Below are 16,566 nucleotides of genomic sequence, written 5' to 3'. Positions count from 1 at the left end.
ATACTAGTTTATTAATTTCTGCTTCAACTAGAAAAGGATTTTGTTTTCTTTGCTTGCCAAGAGTTGTCTTCCCTGAAAATTTTTGCAATAGTTGGCAAACCAAAACACAATATAGTAATACTACAGAAGTTGAAATGAAATGTCTAAGGATCTTGACATGTGATTTGTGACATATTTAGAATCTCTGTGTTCCTAGCTTCCTTTCCATTGTTTGCTTCGTACATTGAGAATAATCAGGAATTCTGTTACTGTGTGAGTTTGGGATTTTGAGGTTGTTTCTGTTTTGTTTTATTAATTAAGTTTCATAAAATGAGAGAAGTCCATGTTATAAAGTTGTGTTCAGTATAATGAGCTCTGCTTTTAGGGAGAAGGGAGCAATGCAGGAGGAGTAAGAACTCCCCTCTCAGGGAGGGAAAAAAGGAAATGCCCCATATAATCCCACCTAAGATAAAGAAATGTTTAGCAGCTGTCAGATCTTTTATGGGGAGAAAAAGCAAGGAGTGTGCAAGTACTAAACATTATTTCCATTTGTAATGTTGACAGAAATATTTGTTTAAATAAAAAAAGGACAAAAATTCTTCCCAAAGGGGCTCTTTTGCAATGCTGAGGCACAGTCATTTTAATTGCAGTTCGGGAAACAAGTCACTGCCCTTCCCAAAATTCTGTGATCTCACATGTGAAGCGAGGCAGAGTTGGAAGCAGAGCAGGGTGAGCCGTGTGCTGCTCTGATCAGTTCAGTATGGCTGCTTCTCCTGCCAACTGCAGCAATTCCTGAGCCCTGTCCCTGTTCTGCCAAGTACTAAGTTCCCTTTGGTGTAGATGAATTCTTAAGGACGGAAAGAGAGGAGGAGGGATTTGGAATTGGAGAAAGGAAATTCTGGAATTTGGAAAAAAAGAGCTGTTTGGAGCTAAGTAAACTTTTTTTCCTGAAAAAAGGGTGTTGACAACTGCTTCTACTGAATCAATAGATTTTCAGCTTCTTGTAAACCTCAGGACAGACTCCTTTCATTTACCCACAGCCCTGTCTCTCTTGCTGATCCTTTGGCTCCTGGCTTCACGTCTGTTCTGCTCTTCAGCTTTGTCTTTCCAGCTGTCTGCTCCTTCGTTTTTCTTCACTGTGGTTCCCCCAGTGATGTTGCACTGGTGTTTCTCTGTCCAGCTGATGTTGTGGTTGCCCATTCTTCCCATCCTTTTGGCACCACAGCGTCGTAGCATGGTTAAGGATGGCTGGGACCTCTGGGGATGCTCTGCTCCCAGCCCTGCTCCAGCAGGGTCACGCAGAGCTGCCTGTCCAGGACCATGTCCAGCTTTTATCTCCAAGGGCTGAGGCTCCACAGCCTGCCCTGCACAGCCTGTGCCAGTGTTCAGGAACCCTCACAGTAAAAATGGATGTTCAGAGGGAGCCTCCTGTGTTTTTGTTTGTGCCTGGTGCCTCTGGTCCTGTCAAACCTTCCAGCTGTCAACACCTTCCACCTTTCTGGTTATCGGTAAAATCCTGTTTGCTGCAAAATGCTGGGTTCCCCTCTGGATCCTCTTGTGCTGCTCCTCTCTGTAAGAACAGTTTTCTTCTGATGAGGGAGTTTCTCATGGCCAAGAATATGCAATCCAGAAAATTCTGGAAAGCACGGGGCTTTGTGCACAGGGATATATATATGCAAATATGAAAGTGCTAATCCAAAGAAAGAAATAATACACCAAGAAGCTCCTGATATGCTTCCTGTAGGTTTGGTAGCCCTTTTGCTACTAATGAAGACTTGGCTTCTGTTTCTTTTCCCCATCTTCTGTTAGTTTCAGCAAGTTTCTGTACTTGATATTTTCTTGGCTCTGCATTTAAGTTGAAACTGAATTCTCTGTGTTAATTATCTGATTATTCCCTTTTTTTTGGAGAACACTTGTGAAATATCCCAACTCATTCTAGGGTCTGTAATTCTTCCTGTCTATGTCCCACCATAAAAGTGTTGAGATTCAGATCTGGGATAAATGCAATAAAATAAGTTTATTTGAACTGCTGAATCTCTTGGGTTAGATATTTATTTTGTTAACTATCCATACCATGTCAACAAGCTCTTACAGCAGTGCTTTCTACCAGACCCTCAACTCCCCATGGTGTTCAGAGGCCTCTGATAATACATGAAAGAACCTGGGTGATTTTATCAACCAGCAGTTCCTTATCTGCATTATTGTTGTTAGTAACATTTTTATCAGACCCAGTGACGTTGCCTGGCCAGTTCATTTCTTGTTGGACTCCACATTAACTTCCTGAAGAAGGAGCTTCCTCTGACCAGACTCATTTGTCTCTGGGCAAAGCCCTGAAGAACCAGAAACAAACACTTCTCAGTGGAGCAAAGTTATTCATGCAGAAATTGCCAGGGATTTTTGGACTAATTCAGAATCTCATCAACTTTGAAGCAGCCTGAAAAGCACTTTCCTAGAGAAAAAAATTCTGCAATATCCTGCTTATTAAAGGAAATATAGGCATCCTTTTGCAATTATATGGACCACACTGAGATGAGCCTCTCATTGAAGCAAATTGAAACACAGCTGAGAGCAAGTCCTGGTCTGGGTGAATCAATGGCAAAAGCTCTTGGCAATGTGTTTTAATACCAAAATCCAGTTTTAAAATCCAGGCAGATATTTTGGCCTCATCATTACCACCCATTCCTTCTCAAATTAATGAAGGGAAGAATTAACACCACTGAGGGCTTTCTTGTAGATTAAACTTGGCCATACAATTTGTGGCAAATACGTGCTTAGAAATGCACTTAAATATTTTTAAGGCAACTAATATTCTATGTACTCATTAGAAAAGGAGTAATTTCTTCTTTCTCATGCTGCTGACTCTCACCAGCTCAGCCACTGGAAAAATCAGCAGAACTGAAGCATGTTGTTGTAATTATTATAAGCATCTTATTATTTTTGCTTTATATTCTCGTAATTTGTTTGTAATGAGGAAAGCAAACAAAAGAGGAGGTTACTTGATATTTGCATTTAAACCATTACAGGCTTACTCAATAATACCATTTATCATCATGCACACTTAAAATGGGCCATTTAGAAAAATCTGATTTTTTTTGCCTTCTGACTGATACCTCTGTCTCAGGTGTTTTGAAAGCTGGGGGAATCTGTTAATTCCAAATCAGTTTTAACCTCACTGAGTTTTTCATTCTGGAGGTTATTTCTGAAATGCAACTTCTTTTTGGTTTTGCTTATTTATTCAGTAGTGGTTTTGCAGTTTTGGTATCAAACTATGCTTTATTAAACATAATCCAACATATTTTGAAAGTTTTCCAAGACCTGGAATTTTCCACATCTCCATTACCTTGATGTTTAACTCTGCTGCTGTGTCATGAGTAATGCGATGGAAGTTCTGCATGGCCATTACCAGTCGAATACTCTGAAATAGTTGCATGTGCTTTGTGTGTTATGTGCTCTTCTCCTCACTGGAAAAAGAGGCTGCTCTGTCTATGTTTTAGTTCCTAGAATCACAGAATGGTCTGGGTTGATAGAGACCTCAAAGATGATCTTGTTCCATTCCTTCTGCCATGACCAGGAACCACTTGTTATTCTGTGGACCTGTCTTAATTTTTATTACAGTAATGCTGTATTGAGGCTGACTCTTCAGTTTGGTAAAAGAAATAGAAGAGAAATTAACTGATGATTAATTAAAATCACAGTATTAATCAGGCTGATGTTGGAGTCCCACAAATACCTACCCTGGTAGCCCTTTTCTAGGTCAGGTTCAAAGGGGAAGAACATAGTGGGTAAAATGATCTTATTTAGGATAATAAAAGAGGTACCCATTAAATGAATCTTAATTCAGTAGTAGTTCATGTAAAAGAACATGCAGGGCAAAATTACCATCCTGCTTTTATATAAACAAAAATCACTCTCAAATAGGTTTTGCTACCTGAGCAATTGATGCTTCAGTTCTGAGAATTGCAGAAGCTTTCATAAGTCAAAGAGAGAAGGAAATTCTAGGAATTACTGGCAAAGGGATAAGCAGAATGAAGCATCAGTGAGGGTTTTTTTCTCTTTTTACTGTTGCTTTATAAACCCTTGGCATGTTAAATGCCACGTGCAGTTCTGCTTTGCCTTCTCGAAAAGGATGAGCTGTAATTGGGAAAGTACAGGAAAGGCCAACAAGTATAACAAGAAGTAAGTAATAGCTTCTGTATGGGGATCAGTTAAGGTAAAACCTTCAATCTGAAGTGATTTCACTGAGGAGGAATGTAATAGAGTCCAAAGAATGATGAGTGGTGTGGGGAAAATGGACAGGGCACAATGACTCATGTTGTTGTGCAGCACAGAAATTAGGGGACATCAGGTGGTGTTCATAGAGTGCAGGGGCAGGTGCATTTGCACTCAGCATCTGCTGCAATTACAGAATTCATTGTTCCTGGATGCTTTGGGCATGAGCAACTTGACATGGGTTTCAAGAAGACCTAAACAAATTAGTAGAAAAATAATCAGATGAGTGCTGTTGAATACCACTCCTAGCTTAGGAAATTCCTCAGTCATGGAGATTCCATGTTGTGGTTATCCATAATCTGGTTTCATGTTTTTTAGGTGATCAAAATTGCATTTTAAATGGTCCCACTTTGAGAATCTTGGTTTTATTTTATAACTAATACAAAATTTGCATTTATTTTCTGTACGAAATGTATTTAACAGTTAAGAGCTTATTTGAATGAGAGGTATCAAAATACACAGTGGAATGTGCAGAACAAGAATAGCTGCAGGTTTTTTTCTTGTCTCTGTCTAACACCTGTTGCAGTAAGTAAATCAGAGAATTATAGAATAGTTTGGATTGGAAAGGACCTTAAAGATCATTTAGTTCCAACCCTCCTGCCATGAACAGGGACCCACAGACCATGTTTCTCAAAGCCCCATCCAACCTGGCCTTGAGCACTTCCAAGGATGGGGCATCCCCAGCTTCTCTGGGCAGCCTGTGTCAGAATCTCACCACCTTCACAAGAACAATTATTTTCTAATAGTATTCTAGAACTACCCTCTTTTAGATTATTGTAGAAGATTTCTGCACCTTAGAGATCTGTGCATGTGACTTCCTCAGCCACTGGCAGGAGAGGTGATGCTGCTGTCAAATTGTGTCCACAGCAGTAACAGAATTATGAACTCTGAGTAGTGGAAACTTGTTTTGTTCCTAAACTGGGACAGTGAGTGAAACTTGCTAATTACAGTGCTGGGTAGTGTCATGGTTTATCCCAGCTGTCTGCTGAGTACCACACACGTGCCCCCTCACTCCTTGTCCCACTGGGATGGGGAGGAGAACTGGATCAAGGTAAAACCCCAGGGCTGAGATTAGAACAGGGGTGAGCCCCTGTCACAGCTTGCCCATGGGAGCTGTGGCTGCTCCATCTCCCAGAATGTTCAAGGATGGGTTGGATGGGGCTCTGAGCAACCTGGTCTAGTGAAAGCTGTCCCTGCCTATGTCAGGAGGTTGGAATTGGATGATCTTCAAGGTCCTTTTCAAGTCAAACCATTCTGTGATCTACTGGGCATGGTGTTCTACGGTTTGGAGTATCCCTCTGGCCATTTGGGGTCAGCTGTCCTGTCCATGCCTTCCCCTGGCTCATTTTTGCATCTCTTTGCTGGCAGAGCATGGGAAACTGAAGAGTCCTTGCTTTAGAGTAAACATTTTTTAGCAACAAATAAAACATCAGTGTGTTACCAAAATCAAATCTCATCCTAAATCCAAAACACAGTGCCATACCCAATACTGAAGAAAATTGACTATGCTAGCCAAGCCCAGGACAGGTATGGATTTTAAACTCATAATTTGCATTCCTTCACTTTAAGATTTCTTTTCATATTGTTGCTACACTGACCTGGTTTTTTGTCTATCAGAGCTCCTGGAGCATTTTGGTGTGTTTGTAGCTCTGCAGACCCTGTGGGGCTGTGTAAAGCACCTGGTCCCATTGGCTGCTTCCTGACACAGCACTGCCCCTTCCTTGTGCAAAAATAGCTGTGGCTGCCTTCAAAGCTCCTTGCTCCCTCTCTCAGAACATCTTGGTAGGCAACAGTTGAGACCCCTGGGATCTCCCTACTGTGTTTGGTGATCTTGGTATTTTCCAGCCTGCAATACTTTCTGTTTTTAGTGAAAGTTTTGGAAGCTCATGACATGTGCTTCATTGTCTGCCTAATCAGTAGGTCTGACAGTAGTTAAATAGTCAACCTGCTGCACCTAAATATTAATTTAATAGTAGAATATTAATTTTATGTTTATGACAGCTCTTTGGATTTTGTTTTTTTTTTTTTTTAAGTGTCACTTCATAATGAATATTATAATATTTTAAAGATTTTTTTCTGGTAGAACTCTTACAGTATTTTTAGGTTTTGACTTGACAGGTAGTTTCTGAGTATTTAGAAGAAAACTTTTTTGGATATGCTGATGTCTGTCCTTTGCCTGATTGCCACAGCAGAGCCCACACATACATCTCCTTATTCTTTATGTTTACCAATTTAGCTTGTAGAATAGGGCCTTGTGATTGCAAGAAAATGGAAAAGAATTGTTTGTAAAGAAAAAACATTTTAGATCTTAAGTTGATGTTTCTTCATCACATCCCCAAAGAAAGCTGTGATCCTGTAATAAAATCCCAGCCATCCCCAGTTTCCTGCTTTCCACAAGCCCTGCCACAGGGGGGGCTCACAAAAACCAGGGCTGCCCCCCTGAGCCTGCGTGTCCCACGTGTGTCTCACATGGAGAGAGGTTTTCCAAGGGCTCTGGAGATAGTGCAGGAAAACAGGAAATTACCAGCACAATTATTACTCAGAATGTTGTAAATCTCTACATAAGACATGTAAATAAGGAGACCAGCTCCCCTTAGGAAGGTGGGTAGTCAACATAATCAGCTGGGGGTGCTATGTGCTGTTTGTTATCTTCTTTGAGTGTTCTCTGCATTCTGCGCTATAAAGGGGAATAAAAATAGTAAGAAATCTTTGAACCTCTGTGAAGTGTTTTTCTCCTCCTTGAAAAAACCCAAATTAAAACTTGAATAGTGTAAAAGATAAGGATTGTCTTTTCACCACTGTATACATATTACTGAATCAAATGTGATGGAGATGTTAATTAAAAGAGAAATTTAATACAAGTGCTGTAAATCTTACTAGTCCCAGTGACTTCTCTGCATATCTGTCCCCTGTCAGTGTTAGGCAATTTGATTTTTTTCCCCCATATTTCATATCTCCATCCTTGGAGATGCTCAAAAACTATCTGGGCAGCTGGCTTTGCTGGCCCTGCTTGAGCAGGGGATTGGACAAGGTGGCTCTGGGCTGTATTCCAGCCTCTGCCAGATGTGATTCTGTGAGTTACTCAAGTGGGATAGCATGTGGAAGTCTCAAGCCTTTTGATGGCCCATATGGACAGGAACTTTAGTCCTTGTACTTTTGGGGGTTTTCTTGTAATAAGAAAAGTAAGCTTTTCTGTCCTCAGCAGCCAGGTGAGAAAAAACTATGAATGTAATTGTATTCAAGTAATAAAAAATTTTAAGTGCAGTGTTTCCTAATATTTTCCTAAAGTTTCAGTAAAGGATAATGACATAAAAAATAACTTAGAGACACTGGGGAATTGTACAACTAGGTTTTTAAATCTCAGTCTCCCCACTAACTCACTATACATAGGCAAGACCTTCATGGTGCCAGAAGCAATCATGAGAAGAAGATGCAAAATAAAGCATTACATATGAATCTGCAAATGAGCTTCCCATTTATTAATCATCCATGGATCTTTCATTCCCAGTAGCTTCAAAGTAGAATGCCATAACCAAATCTGATGATGTTCATTAAACATACTATGCCAGCTGCTTCCAAGAACATCTCTGAGTTGTATCTGAGATGTCCCCTTGCCAGGCCGTTGCTGAGATCCTAGGAATTTGACTCATAAATGCATGAAGTGCTCCTGTTCTTCCTTCATCTTCTGCAGGAAAACTTTCACAAAGTTTTTTTTTTTTTTTCATAAGTAACACAGAAAATTTTCATTCTGTTTAGTGAGCACCGTGTTTTCAGTCTTCCAACGGCATATTGAGGCACAGTTTGCTTTATTGCAGAGACAGCAACTGAGATGTTGTTTGTCTCATTTAGTATAATTTGGGTCCCTCCTTCTCTGGAGAAGCAAACAGCAGGGGAAATGCACCATAAGGATGTAAGCTCATATAGTTGTCATGTGTAGTGAAACAATCTGTGTCTTCTCACACAACCCAGAGTTCCTGGGAGTGGCTGAGAGCGCCCCTGAACTTGGCCTGAGTGCTGGGTGCCCAGCAATGGTAATGAGCTGAAAGCTGGCACAGAGTAAACGGCTTTCTTCCTTTCCTTGATTGAAAGTTACAGCAGGCACACAATCAAGCCAGAGTTCCTTTTGCAGAGTTTAACTAGGTTAAAGAAAGTGGCCAGGATGGATCAGAGCAGGGCCAGGGTTTCCGGTGGTCTTCCTGGAGCGCCTCAGGCGTGGCTGGCCCGGGCTGTGCTGTGGGGTTTGTTCTGAGGGCTTCGGCGTCTGCCTGTCTTCTAGGTGTTTATGGTTTGCTCTCTTCATTGAGGTTGCATTTAGAAATTTGGGGGTTACTGGTGCAAGATTGTCTTTTGGATCCAACATTCTTGGAAATGCACCGCAGACCGTTCTGAATGGCTCTGCTGGACGCTGCCTGCTTCGGGAATCTTCATCCAGGAAACATCCAGGGGTGTTTGTTCAGATGTGCCAGAAACTGAGGGTGTGGGGTTTGGGTTTATTTTGTTTTCTTTTCCGTACAGAGACATTTACTATTACAAGGGATGCATTCCCATGGGGATATTTATTTAGTGTAAAATCAAGATCCAGCGTGTTTGTTCAGAATAGGTTGGTGAAAAGGATTTAACACAATCCATTGGGATTTTGGACAGATAGTCACTTTGGATGTTTCAGGTGTCCAAAAACCATTTCAGATGTATGTTACTGAGTTGTTTAACTGAAGTAGGAGATGCAGTTTCAATTTACACCAGCTCAGATAAATACTTGGAACACTCAGTCATAACCAGGAATTTTTTTTTCCCTTAATGTTGTGTTTCCCCTCACTATGGTTTGAGGTGTTCACTGAGGGTTTTAAGTGTTATACATTGTCTTCCTAAATGAGTTCACGTTAGGTTAAAGAAAAATCTTTCTTCCAATCTCTGTGCATGAAACAAGACAGATTTCCCATTTTCCATGTGCTGTAGCAGGCGTATGATTTCAGTATTTCAGACCAAGCTGCACAGTTTTATGTTCTGAGAATTTTCCTCTCTTTTCTTGGTTTTATTTATAAGATTAAAGCTTGTAGCAGGTTTTTATGCATGCCCACCCATGTGGCAGATTCTTCTACCCTTTCATTTCTCCACTTGTCATTTATCCTTTGCAATATTTAATTATATTTTGACATGTATGTTAATTTTTAAAAAAATGTGAATATATCTTCTGCTGAAGTTTTCTAAATAATCTGCTGCTTTACTCTAACTGGACTTCTTTGCAAGAGCTGTATGTACTGGCCTGTGAGCTCAAACCCATGTTCACTGGGAATTTTGAAGGGACCAAAATGGCACTGCCATGAGACAGATCTAGAAGCCATGGACACAGGCAGGATGAGGCACATGTATCTTAAGCTGGATATGTCAAAGCACATCTGTCAGAGTCTTGTGATTTTTATGTTGCTTAGGTTTCAAAATCAAAGTACAGAGGAGTGCAGAAACACCAAATTCTGTTGCTGTACAGCCTTGAACCTTGTTCTGTGCATTCTGGTGTACTTGGAGCAGCACTTTTCCATGTCCTTCTGGTAAATCCCTGACTCACTCCAAGCAAAGGGGGAAATTATTGGGAAGAGGATTTGAAGTTGCACAGACAGTGGCAACTTCACATTTCATGTTTCAGAGTAAAACCAAACTTTCTAGTCAAATCTAGCATTGTCAGCTAGATGTATATATTTTAATTTATATATAATTATACATTTATATATTTATATAGATGTATACATTTTTATGTCTGACAACTTAATTTATATACAAGTGTGCTAAAAATTTGGTTATATTCCTTCAGCTCAGAATGAAGTTTAAGCTGGCATAAACCAGATCCTTCATTCCTTCACTTCCTCAACCCTGTGCCAGCATAGTTAGTGTTACCAGAAATGAATTTGCAGGGAATTGAACAAAGTTAAAGGTAATAGGGGAGGAAAAAAGGTTTAATATACCCCAGAGTAGCGTGCTCACTGTGATGTTTGTTCAGGGCTGACACAGCAGGTGCATGAGAGATGTGGGGAGAATGGAAATGCCTAAAACTCTAGCCTTGTATGAAATTTGTCACTGAACAGCTCTCCCCTTGCCCCATTCCTTGTTGCTATTGATCAGCTTTAGTTCACAGTGGTATTTTGTGTTATGGAAATCATGTTGTAAGCATCCAGTTTCATGTTTTAGCTAGATGTGCTAATTTCCTGCTATTCTAATTTTGTTGTGTGGCAAAAGATATTTACATGGGTTAACCTATCTGTAAATAAAACGGGTGTTTTCCCTGCAAGGGAAAGCTTCCAGATGTAGATAAAATATTGAATATTTTCTTTTTTGTTTTTTTTTCCCCAGAAGTCAAAGAGCAGTCTGCAGAGGAGGATGCCCAGGCAGAAGTGGAGAGCACCAAGCAGCTAACACCAGTCCTTCAGCACTCCGTGTCCGAGGAGTCCGCGAGCTCCACCGCCTCCGTGGGTGTGGAAGCCAAAACCAGGTGGGTGAGAGAGCCAGGAGGAGGTGGCTGCTGAGTCAGGGGCAGGGCTGGGGCTCTGGGTGCAGAGTGCTCAGGCACAGGGCTGGGACTCGCTGTCCCTGCTTTGAAGTGTGGGGCTGTGCTTTAATTGGCGTTCGGGGAGATCAAGGTGAGAAGCGCGTTCCGTGAGTGCTGTCCTCACAGGGCTCTGGGAAAGCCTTGAGTTACAGCTGGGTAAATGAAAGGAGGCATAAGTGATAGGAGATAAAATATGATTACTGAAGCTTTCCTGCTGTGTAGGAAATGGTGTATTAGCAAATTTACAGAAAGTTATTTTTTGATGTTGCAGCTTGTATTAGTGTATTTTCAGGAACAAAGTAAACTAAATCTCTTGCCATGTCTCCTGTGTTCTTCCTTGTTTTGGAATTTTTAACAGAGAAAATAACATTTGTATTTTTTAATATTTTTATTAATACAAATTTGCCTAAAAGCAGTGAAAGTATTAATTATGTTACATGAGGGAAACCAGAGCACGCTGTCTGTGATCACTGTTGAAATGGTGTCACACAATTCCAGCAGAGCTTCTCTGGTGAAGCTCTGATAAGAGCTTCTCACCCAGTTGCAGGTCTCTCCTGCTGCAGAAGGTGCTCTTACCAGCTACCAGACAGTTACAGGTGTAATTATATTTTGACAGACTTGGAGAGAATTGTCGTCATCATTTCTCTTCTTTCTAATCCAACACAGAGCATATTTTCCATGCACAAAAAATTACTTAATCTACTTGATGCATATGTAATTTTCATGTTTTACATGCTCACAAACTTCTTAGATTTCAAGAGCTACTTTTCTTCTTACAGAAAATTCAGTTACATAGTTCTTGTGCATATACCTGAGTGAAATACATAAAAATTTCTGTTCTTGATGGAATTTTCCAAGGCTGAGATTAAATTGCACTAAATACATAGAGCAACTTGAACTGAGCAGCTGTTTTGCTTCATTATTTGACCCTGTTTTGGATAATTTGCAAAAAATTTAGTGCTGTTTCATCCACTCTCTGTTCTTCTCAAGGTTACTTTTTTTGCTGTTATCATGAATATTTGATTACACCACTTTCCATAGACTTGTTTCTTAAAAGCTGGACAAGAGTCTCCTGGAAAAACTTTGGCCTGGTTCTGAGCCAGCCCTTATTTGCCCTCAACTTATTCTTCCTTCCAACTGAAAGTGTTGACTTTGATCAGTCAGGATGGAATGGCTATTATGTGCTCATTGCTTTGGCTGATCAAAGTATTAAAAGGCTGAGTTCTATTAATTTTTAATTAAAATAATAGTGATCAGACTCTGACATTTTGGAAAGAAACGTATTGAGGAGATACGAAACTGTTAATTGGGAATCAGAGGGTTTCTCTGACCCCAGGTAATTTTGATTTCAAACTTGGATGCAGAATGGGGGTTAGTTGTAGAAGTCATTGAAGTCCTCAGAACGGTGGAAAAACCCCACATGTCAGGGTTTCTGTGGAAGTGGTTATTGAAAAAAGCCTCTTCTGATCTGTGATGTTTGATCAATCATTTGTGCCATGGTCTGTGTAGTGCTGCCCCTGACATTGTGTCATGCAGAGGCTGGAGGACTGAGTTCTGGCTGCTTGACTCTGTTTTCTTAGGAGAAAATACAGTGTGAGAAATAACAGACTCTGCTAATGCTTATGTAATGACTGGAGGAAATGTATCAAGATTTAGGATAAAGAGTGACTCCACAGTGCCTTAAAGCTGTTACTTGGGGAAGTAGTTTATAAGCTGATTTCCAAATAATTCATACTCATCAGCTTCATCTCTTCCTTGGTAAGCTTTTCTGTTTTATAACATAAGTAACTTCCACTTTCTAATAAAATGGAAGAGTTGGTATATTTAAAAATAGCTTTAGGTATGTAAGACATAGGAGCATTATGAGAGTGTATCATAACAGACAGAGCAGAAATTGCCTAGAAGACAGAAAAGAATCCAAGCTTCCACAAGAAGTAGATAAAGGTGTAGGTGGAGCTACTTTTGCATTGCTTTTTCAGAGTTCAGTATAAGAAAATTCTGTGTTTCTGTCTTTGGTAGTGAAGATAAAGGAATTAGAGAAGTACAGGACACAGGGCATAAAATAAAGTCTTTCCCATGAAAAAATTAAATAGTTTACTACTAAAAACCAGTGATTTTAACATAGTAGGACATGTCAAAGCTAGGATGGGGATTTCAGTAGCTGAGAGATTAGCCAGAACTTGGCTTGTGTGGTGTTTCTCTCTGGATCCTTCCCGAGACTGCAGCTAAATAAAAACATTCAAGAGAAAGGCGAGAGAGCTGGTAAATTTCGGAACCTCCCTGAGGTGGGATATAGGAAACCAAGAGAACACTGACAGCGAGTGGAATTGGGCAGGGAATTAAAGAGCAGATTCAGGATTAGTGCTCAGAAAGCAGTGTGTTAAAACCCCATTAAAATAAAGAAAGTCTGGGCCATAGTGGGGTAGGGAGGCTGAAAGGGCTGAGGCGTGTGCTTGAAAGGAGTGAGTGAATTATTGACCACATGTGGGGAGGGGCAATAACATCAAGCAGAGATAAACTCCCGAGCCTGGCAGTGGCAGGAGTAACACTGCCAGCTCCTATATATCACGAGCATCATGGGTTTTGGAGCCTTTTCCTTTGGTTGTTCCCTTTTTTTCTTTTTATAAGCCTTGTGAGAAGCTTCTGTCAGGCCAGGACTTATGGCTGAGTGGAATCCAGCTTCTTGCAAAGGAATCTGCTGCCTTGGTTTGTGCTGCCTGCAGAGAGCAGGGGAAGTGCAGCCCTTGGGGAAGGCAGGGAGCCAGGAGCCGGCTGCGACTCAGAGCAGAGCCCACTTCCACCTTCTCCTCTGGTTCCCACATTGGCAACCCCTGGCATTAGAAGCTAAGGAGAATGGCCTAGAAACACAATTTCATAGAAGAACAAAACACCTTTTGATTCATTTTACTTTCTGTCTGCTCTCAGAGAATGTGAATCGCATTAATTGCATGTTTTCGGTCCTTTTGCCATAATCATGAAGACAGAACATTCTTAAAAAGTAGAAGCTGAGGTTTTCACACAGCTCTTTTTGATTTTGGTGCTTTGGCCTGCTTAAATGTCTGCTCTTGTGAGATTGTTGCTAAAACTACAAAAAAACCGCCAAAGAACTGGCAAAACACTTTCCTGCTTTCTTGCTTCACTTGTAATTGGACAAAGCACGTAATTTTCATTCCGGACCAATTGCGCCATTCGCTGTTATTTTGTTGCTGCTGCTGCTGAATGAAATCTGGAGTGTGGAGATGGAGGGCTTGGGTGCTTTATTCCATCAAAAAGAAGTGGTTGATGAACATCTGCAGATTGTGTGAACAAAGAAAATAGTAAAAAAGTAGCAGCGAACTTCTTTATTTTTGATCCTTTTTTTTTTTAAATAATCTTAAAGCACATTACAAAATTTGTAACAGAGCAACACTGAGTGGAAGAAGAAATTGTGGAGTGGCAGAGAGTAGACAGATAGAAGAGAATTATTCTGGATAGAATAATACTGCAGTGATGGAAGGAAAAGCTAGATCTCTAGGTAGGAGGAAGTTAGATAAAAGATTTAATATTAAAATATGTTTAAAAATTTGTTGAAGTTGTAAAGTCAAGAAGATGTTTTGAGGAGATACCAGTATTAAGATTAATTTTGAAACTGATTTTTTCTTTTTATGAACAAGTACTGTGATAGAGTTTGTAGTTTTATGAGAATGTTTTTCTCCAAGGAGAGTTTCTGCAGAGAATGGATCTTATGCATGACACAGGGCATTTGAAGCCATTGCAGAGTTTTGCCTTTACATTTCCAGCTCTAAATCCATATAAGCATTTATGGGATCTTGCTCTGAAGCCAGTGATTTACATCTGGAAAGAGGACATAGCATTCCTTTGTCTTCCAAACTGAAGCACTACTTCAGCATTATATTAATGACCAGTCTAACCCAGAGTGGAATTACTGATTTGGCTAGCAGGGCACAACTAAAGACTAAGACCACACACTGAAAAATGAGAAAAAAAGTTAAATATTTACTGGTTTTCCATCCTGTTTGTTCATGCATTATTAGGGAAATGGTCTCCAGAAGAATTCTGTGACGAATCATTGTTAAAGCAACTTTTCCTTGGATTTATAGGGCAGGAAGGGACCTTTGGAACTCATCTAATTCACCTCCTTTTCCAAGGCAGTTATCTACAGTTGTCATTCCTGACACAAGCTTTCATAAACTGCTCTTAAATCTTCTAGTAATAAAAGCTCTATATCTTCCCTAAACAGTCCCTTCCAGTCTCTTCTTTGTTTTTACTGTTGGAACCACTTTGCTCACATCTAACACACATTCTCCTCATCCTGGGTTTATTCCATTGCTACTCATACCATCTGCCAAGGATAATGGAGGACAGCTTTGTGCAAAAGTCTCTCATTTATTTCCCCAGCATGCTTTACCTCGTAACAGAAATCCCAAATTTGTTCCTACTTTCTTTGTAGATGATGTTTTCTTGAGCTCAGATCCTTCTTGCTGGTTTGAGTTTTCTCCAGATGGTCTGTGTCTTTCTCAGAGCACAGAAGGCGTGTCACACAAATGGGGCCAAAGAAGGGGTTCACAGGCAGCCAAAATCCTGCCTTTTGCTTAGGCTGAACAATTGCCATTGTGGCCATAATGTGTTTAATGCTCTCAATGTAGAACTTGTGGGATTTGACACTATAATCAATGACGTTCGTGGCTGGGCCTTTAAGTTGCACAGACCTTTGCTCCATGATTTAATCTGTTCTGTAGGAAGGTCCAACCACAGAAACCATGAAATGTCTCCTGCCCAGCCTGAGGAGGGGCTCCAGGTTTCTGGAGTTCCACTCTCAGCCTCTCAGATGTTCCTAGGCAGCTTTTGTCTCATCCCCATGAGCTGCATGTCTCCACCTGGGTCTGCCCTGCTGCTTACATGTCCTGCACTGGTGAGCACCAAGCTCAGCACTGGCAGGCCAGGTCAGCTCTGATGCCTGGACAAGTTTTCTGTCCTCTGGGAGATGGCAGACTGACAGACAGACAGAAGCACCCCTTGGCTGGGAGTCTGTCAGGCCATGCTGAGGGGCTGAGGGCAGTACTCACTGCAGCATGGGATGCCTGCTTTGTCAGGGATTGCACAGATACAGGATATTCACAGAAAAGTAATAGTCTGGGATCTTCTGTGTCAGTGTGGAGTGAATACAGCATTTTCTCTCATTTCTTCCAACTACCACCTCTTCCATTTGATTGTTTTTTGGTTTGTTTTTTTTTTTCCTCTAGCTTTCTTTGCCAGCCTCTTGGGGTTTTTTATGTTGTTGGATGCTCATATTCCCATTCTTTTTGCTAATTCTGAATTGCTCATCAGTTTAATCATTGTTTCAAGGTTCACTTAGTTGAGGTTTACTCTTCTTTGTCTCTTGCCTGATGTGCAGTTTCCTTCCATCCATTTCCAGTGGCTTCTAGACAGGTGTTTGTTACACGATATTTCTTCTCACCTTTTTGTCCATTTTCTTGTTCATTTCCTTGTCAGCTGTGACTATTTCCTTCTTGCTTCCTTTTGCTGTCTGTGTGATCTGTGTTATTTCCCATAGTCAGTAGTCTCATTTCTCCATGAGCACCTTCCATTTCCTTCACACAGCAAACTCTGTGTTAAGCCCTGAATTCCTTCCTTGCTTCCATACTGAGGCTGATGGAATGTACAAGCAATTTAAATGGCAAAATCTGGACTCACAGCACCCCAGAGCTGTAGTTGCAGAGATGATCCCTGTGAGTGTCTCTGACCTTTGCCAGAAGGATGTTCATTCAAATGGATGGTGC

At 40.7% G+C, this 16,566-nt stretch overlaps 1 protein-coding gene across 8 annotated transcripts in view; it reads left to right on the top strand.

The window, feature by feature from the left end:
- The window catches only part of KMT2C (lysine methyltransferase 2C), a 188,356-nt gene that overhangs the window by 48,731 nt on the left and 123,059 nt on the right, over positions 1 to 16,566 (top strand). For all 8 annotated transcript variants that reach the window (XM_054273841.1, XM_054273845.1, XM_054273848.1 and 5 more), the window contains one exon: positions 10,591 to 10,729. In XM_054273841.1, coding sequence (XP_054129816.1) covers positions 10,591 to 10,729 — 139 coding nt within the window. The remainder of the gene's footprint in view (positions 1 to 10,590; positions 10,730 to 16,566) is intronic.

This window comes from Melozone crissalis, unplaced genomic scaffold, assembly GCF_028551555.1.
Source record: "Melozone crissalis strain CALT ecotype California unplaced genomic scaffold, PUWL_Pcris_2 ptg000016l_1, whole genome shotgun sequence".
Classification (NCBI taxonomy): domain Eukaryota; kingdom Metazoa; phylum Chordata; class Aves; order Passeriformes; family Passerellidae; genus Melozone; species Melozone crissalis.
Note: the sequence above shows the minus strand (reverse complement) of the source record. Positions and strands in the feature narration are given on the sequence as shown.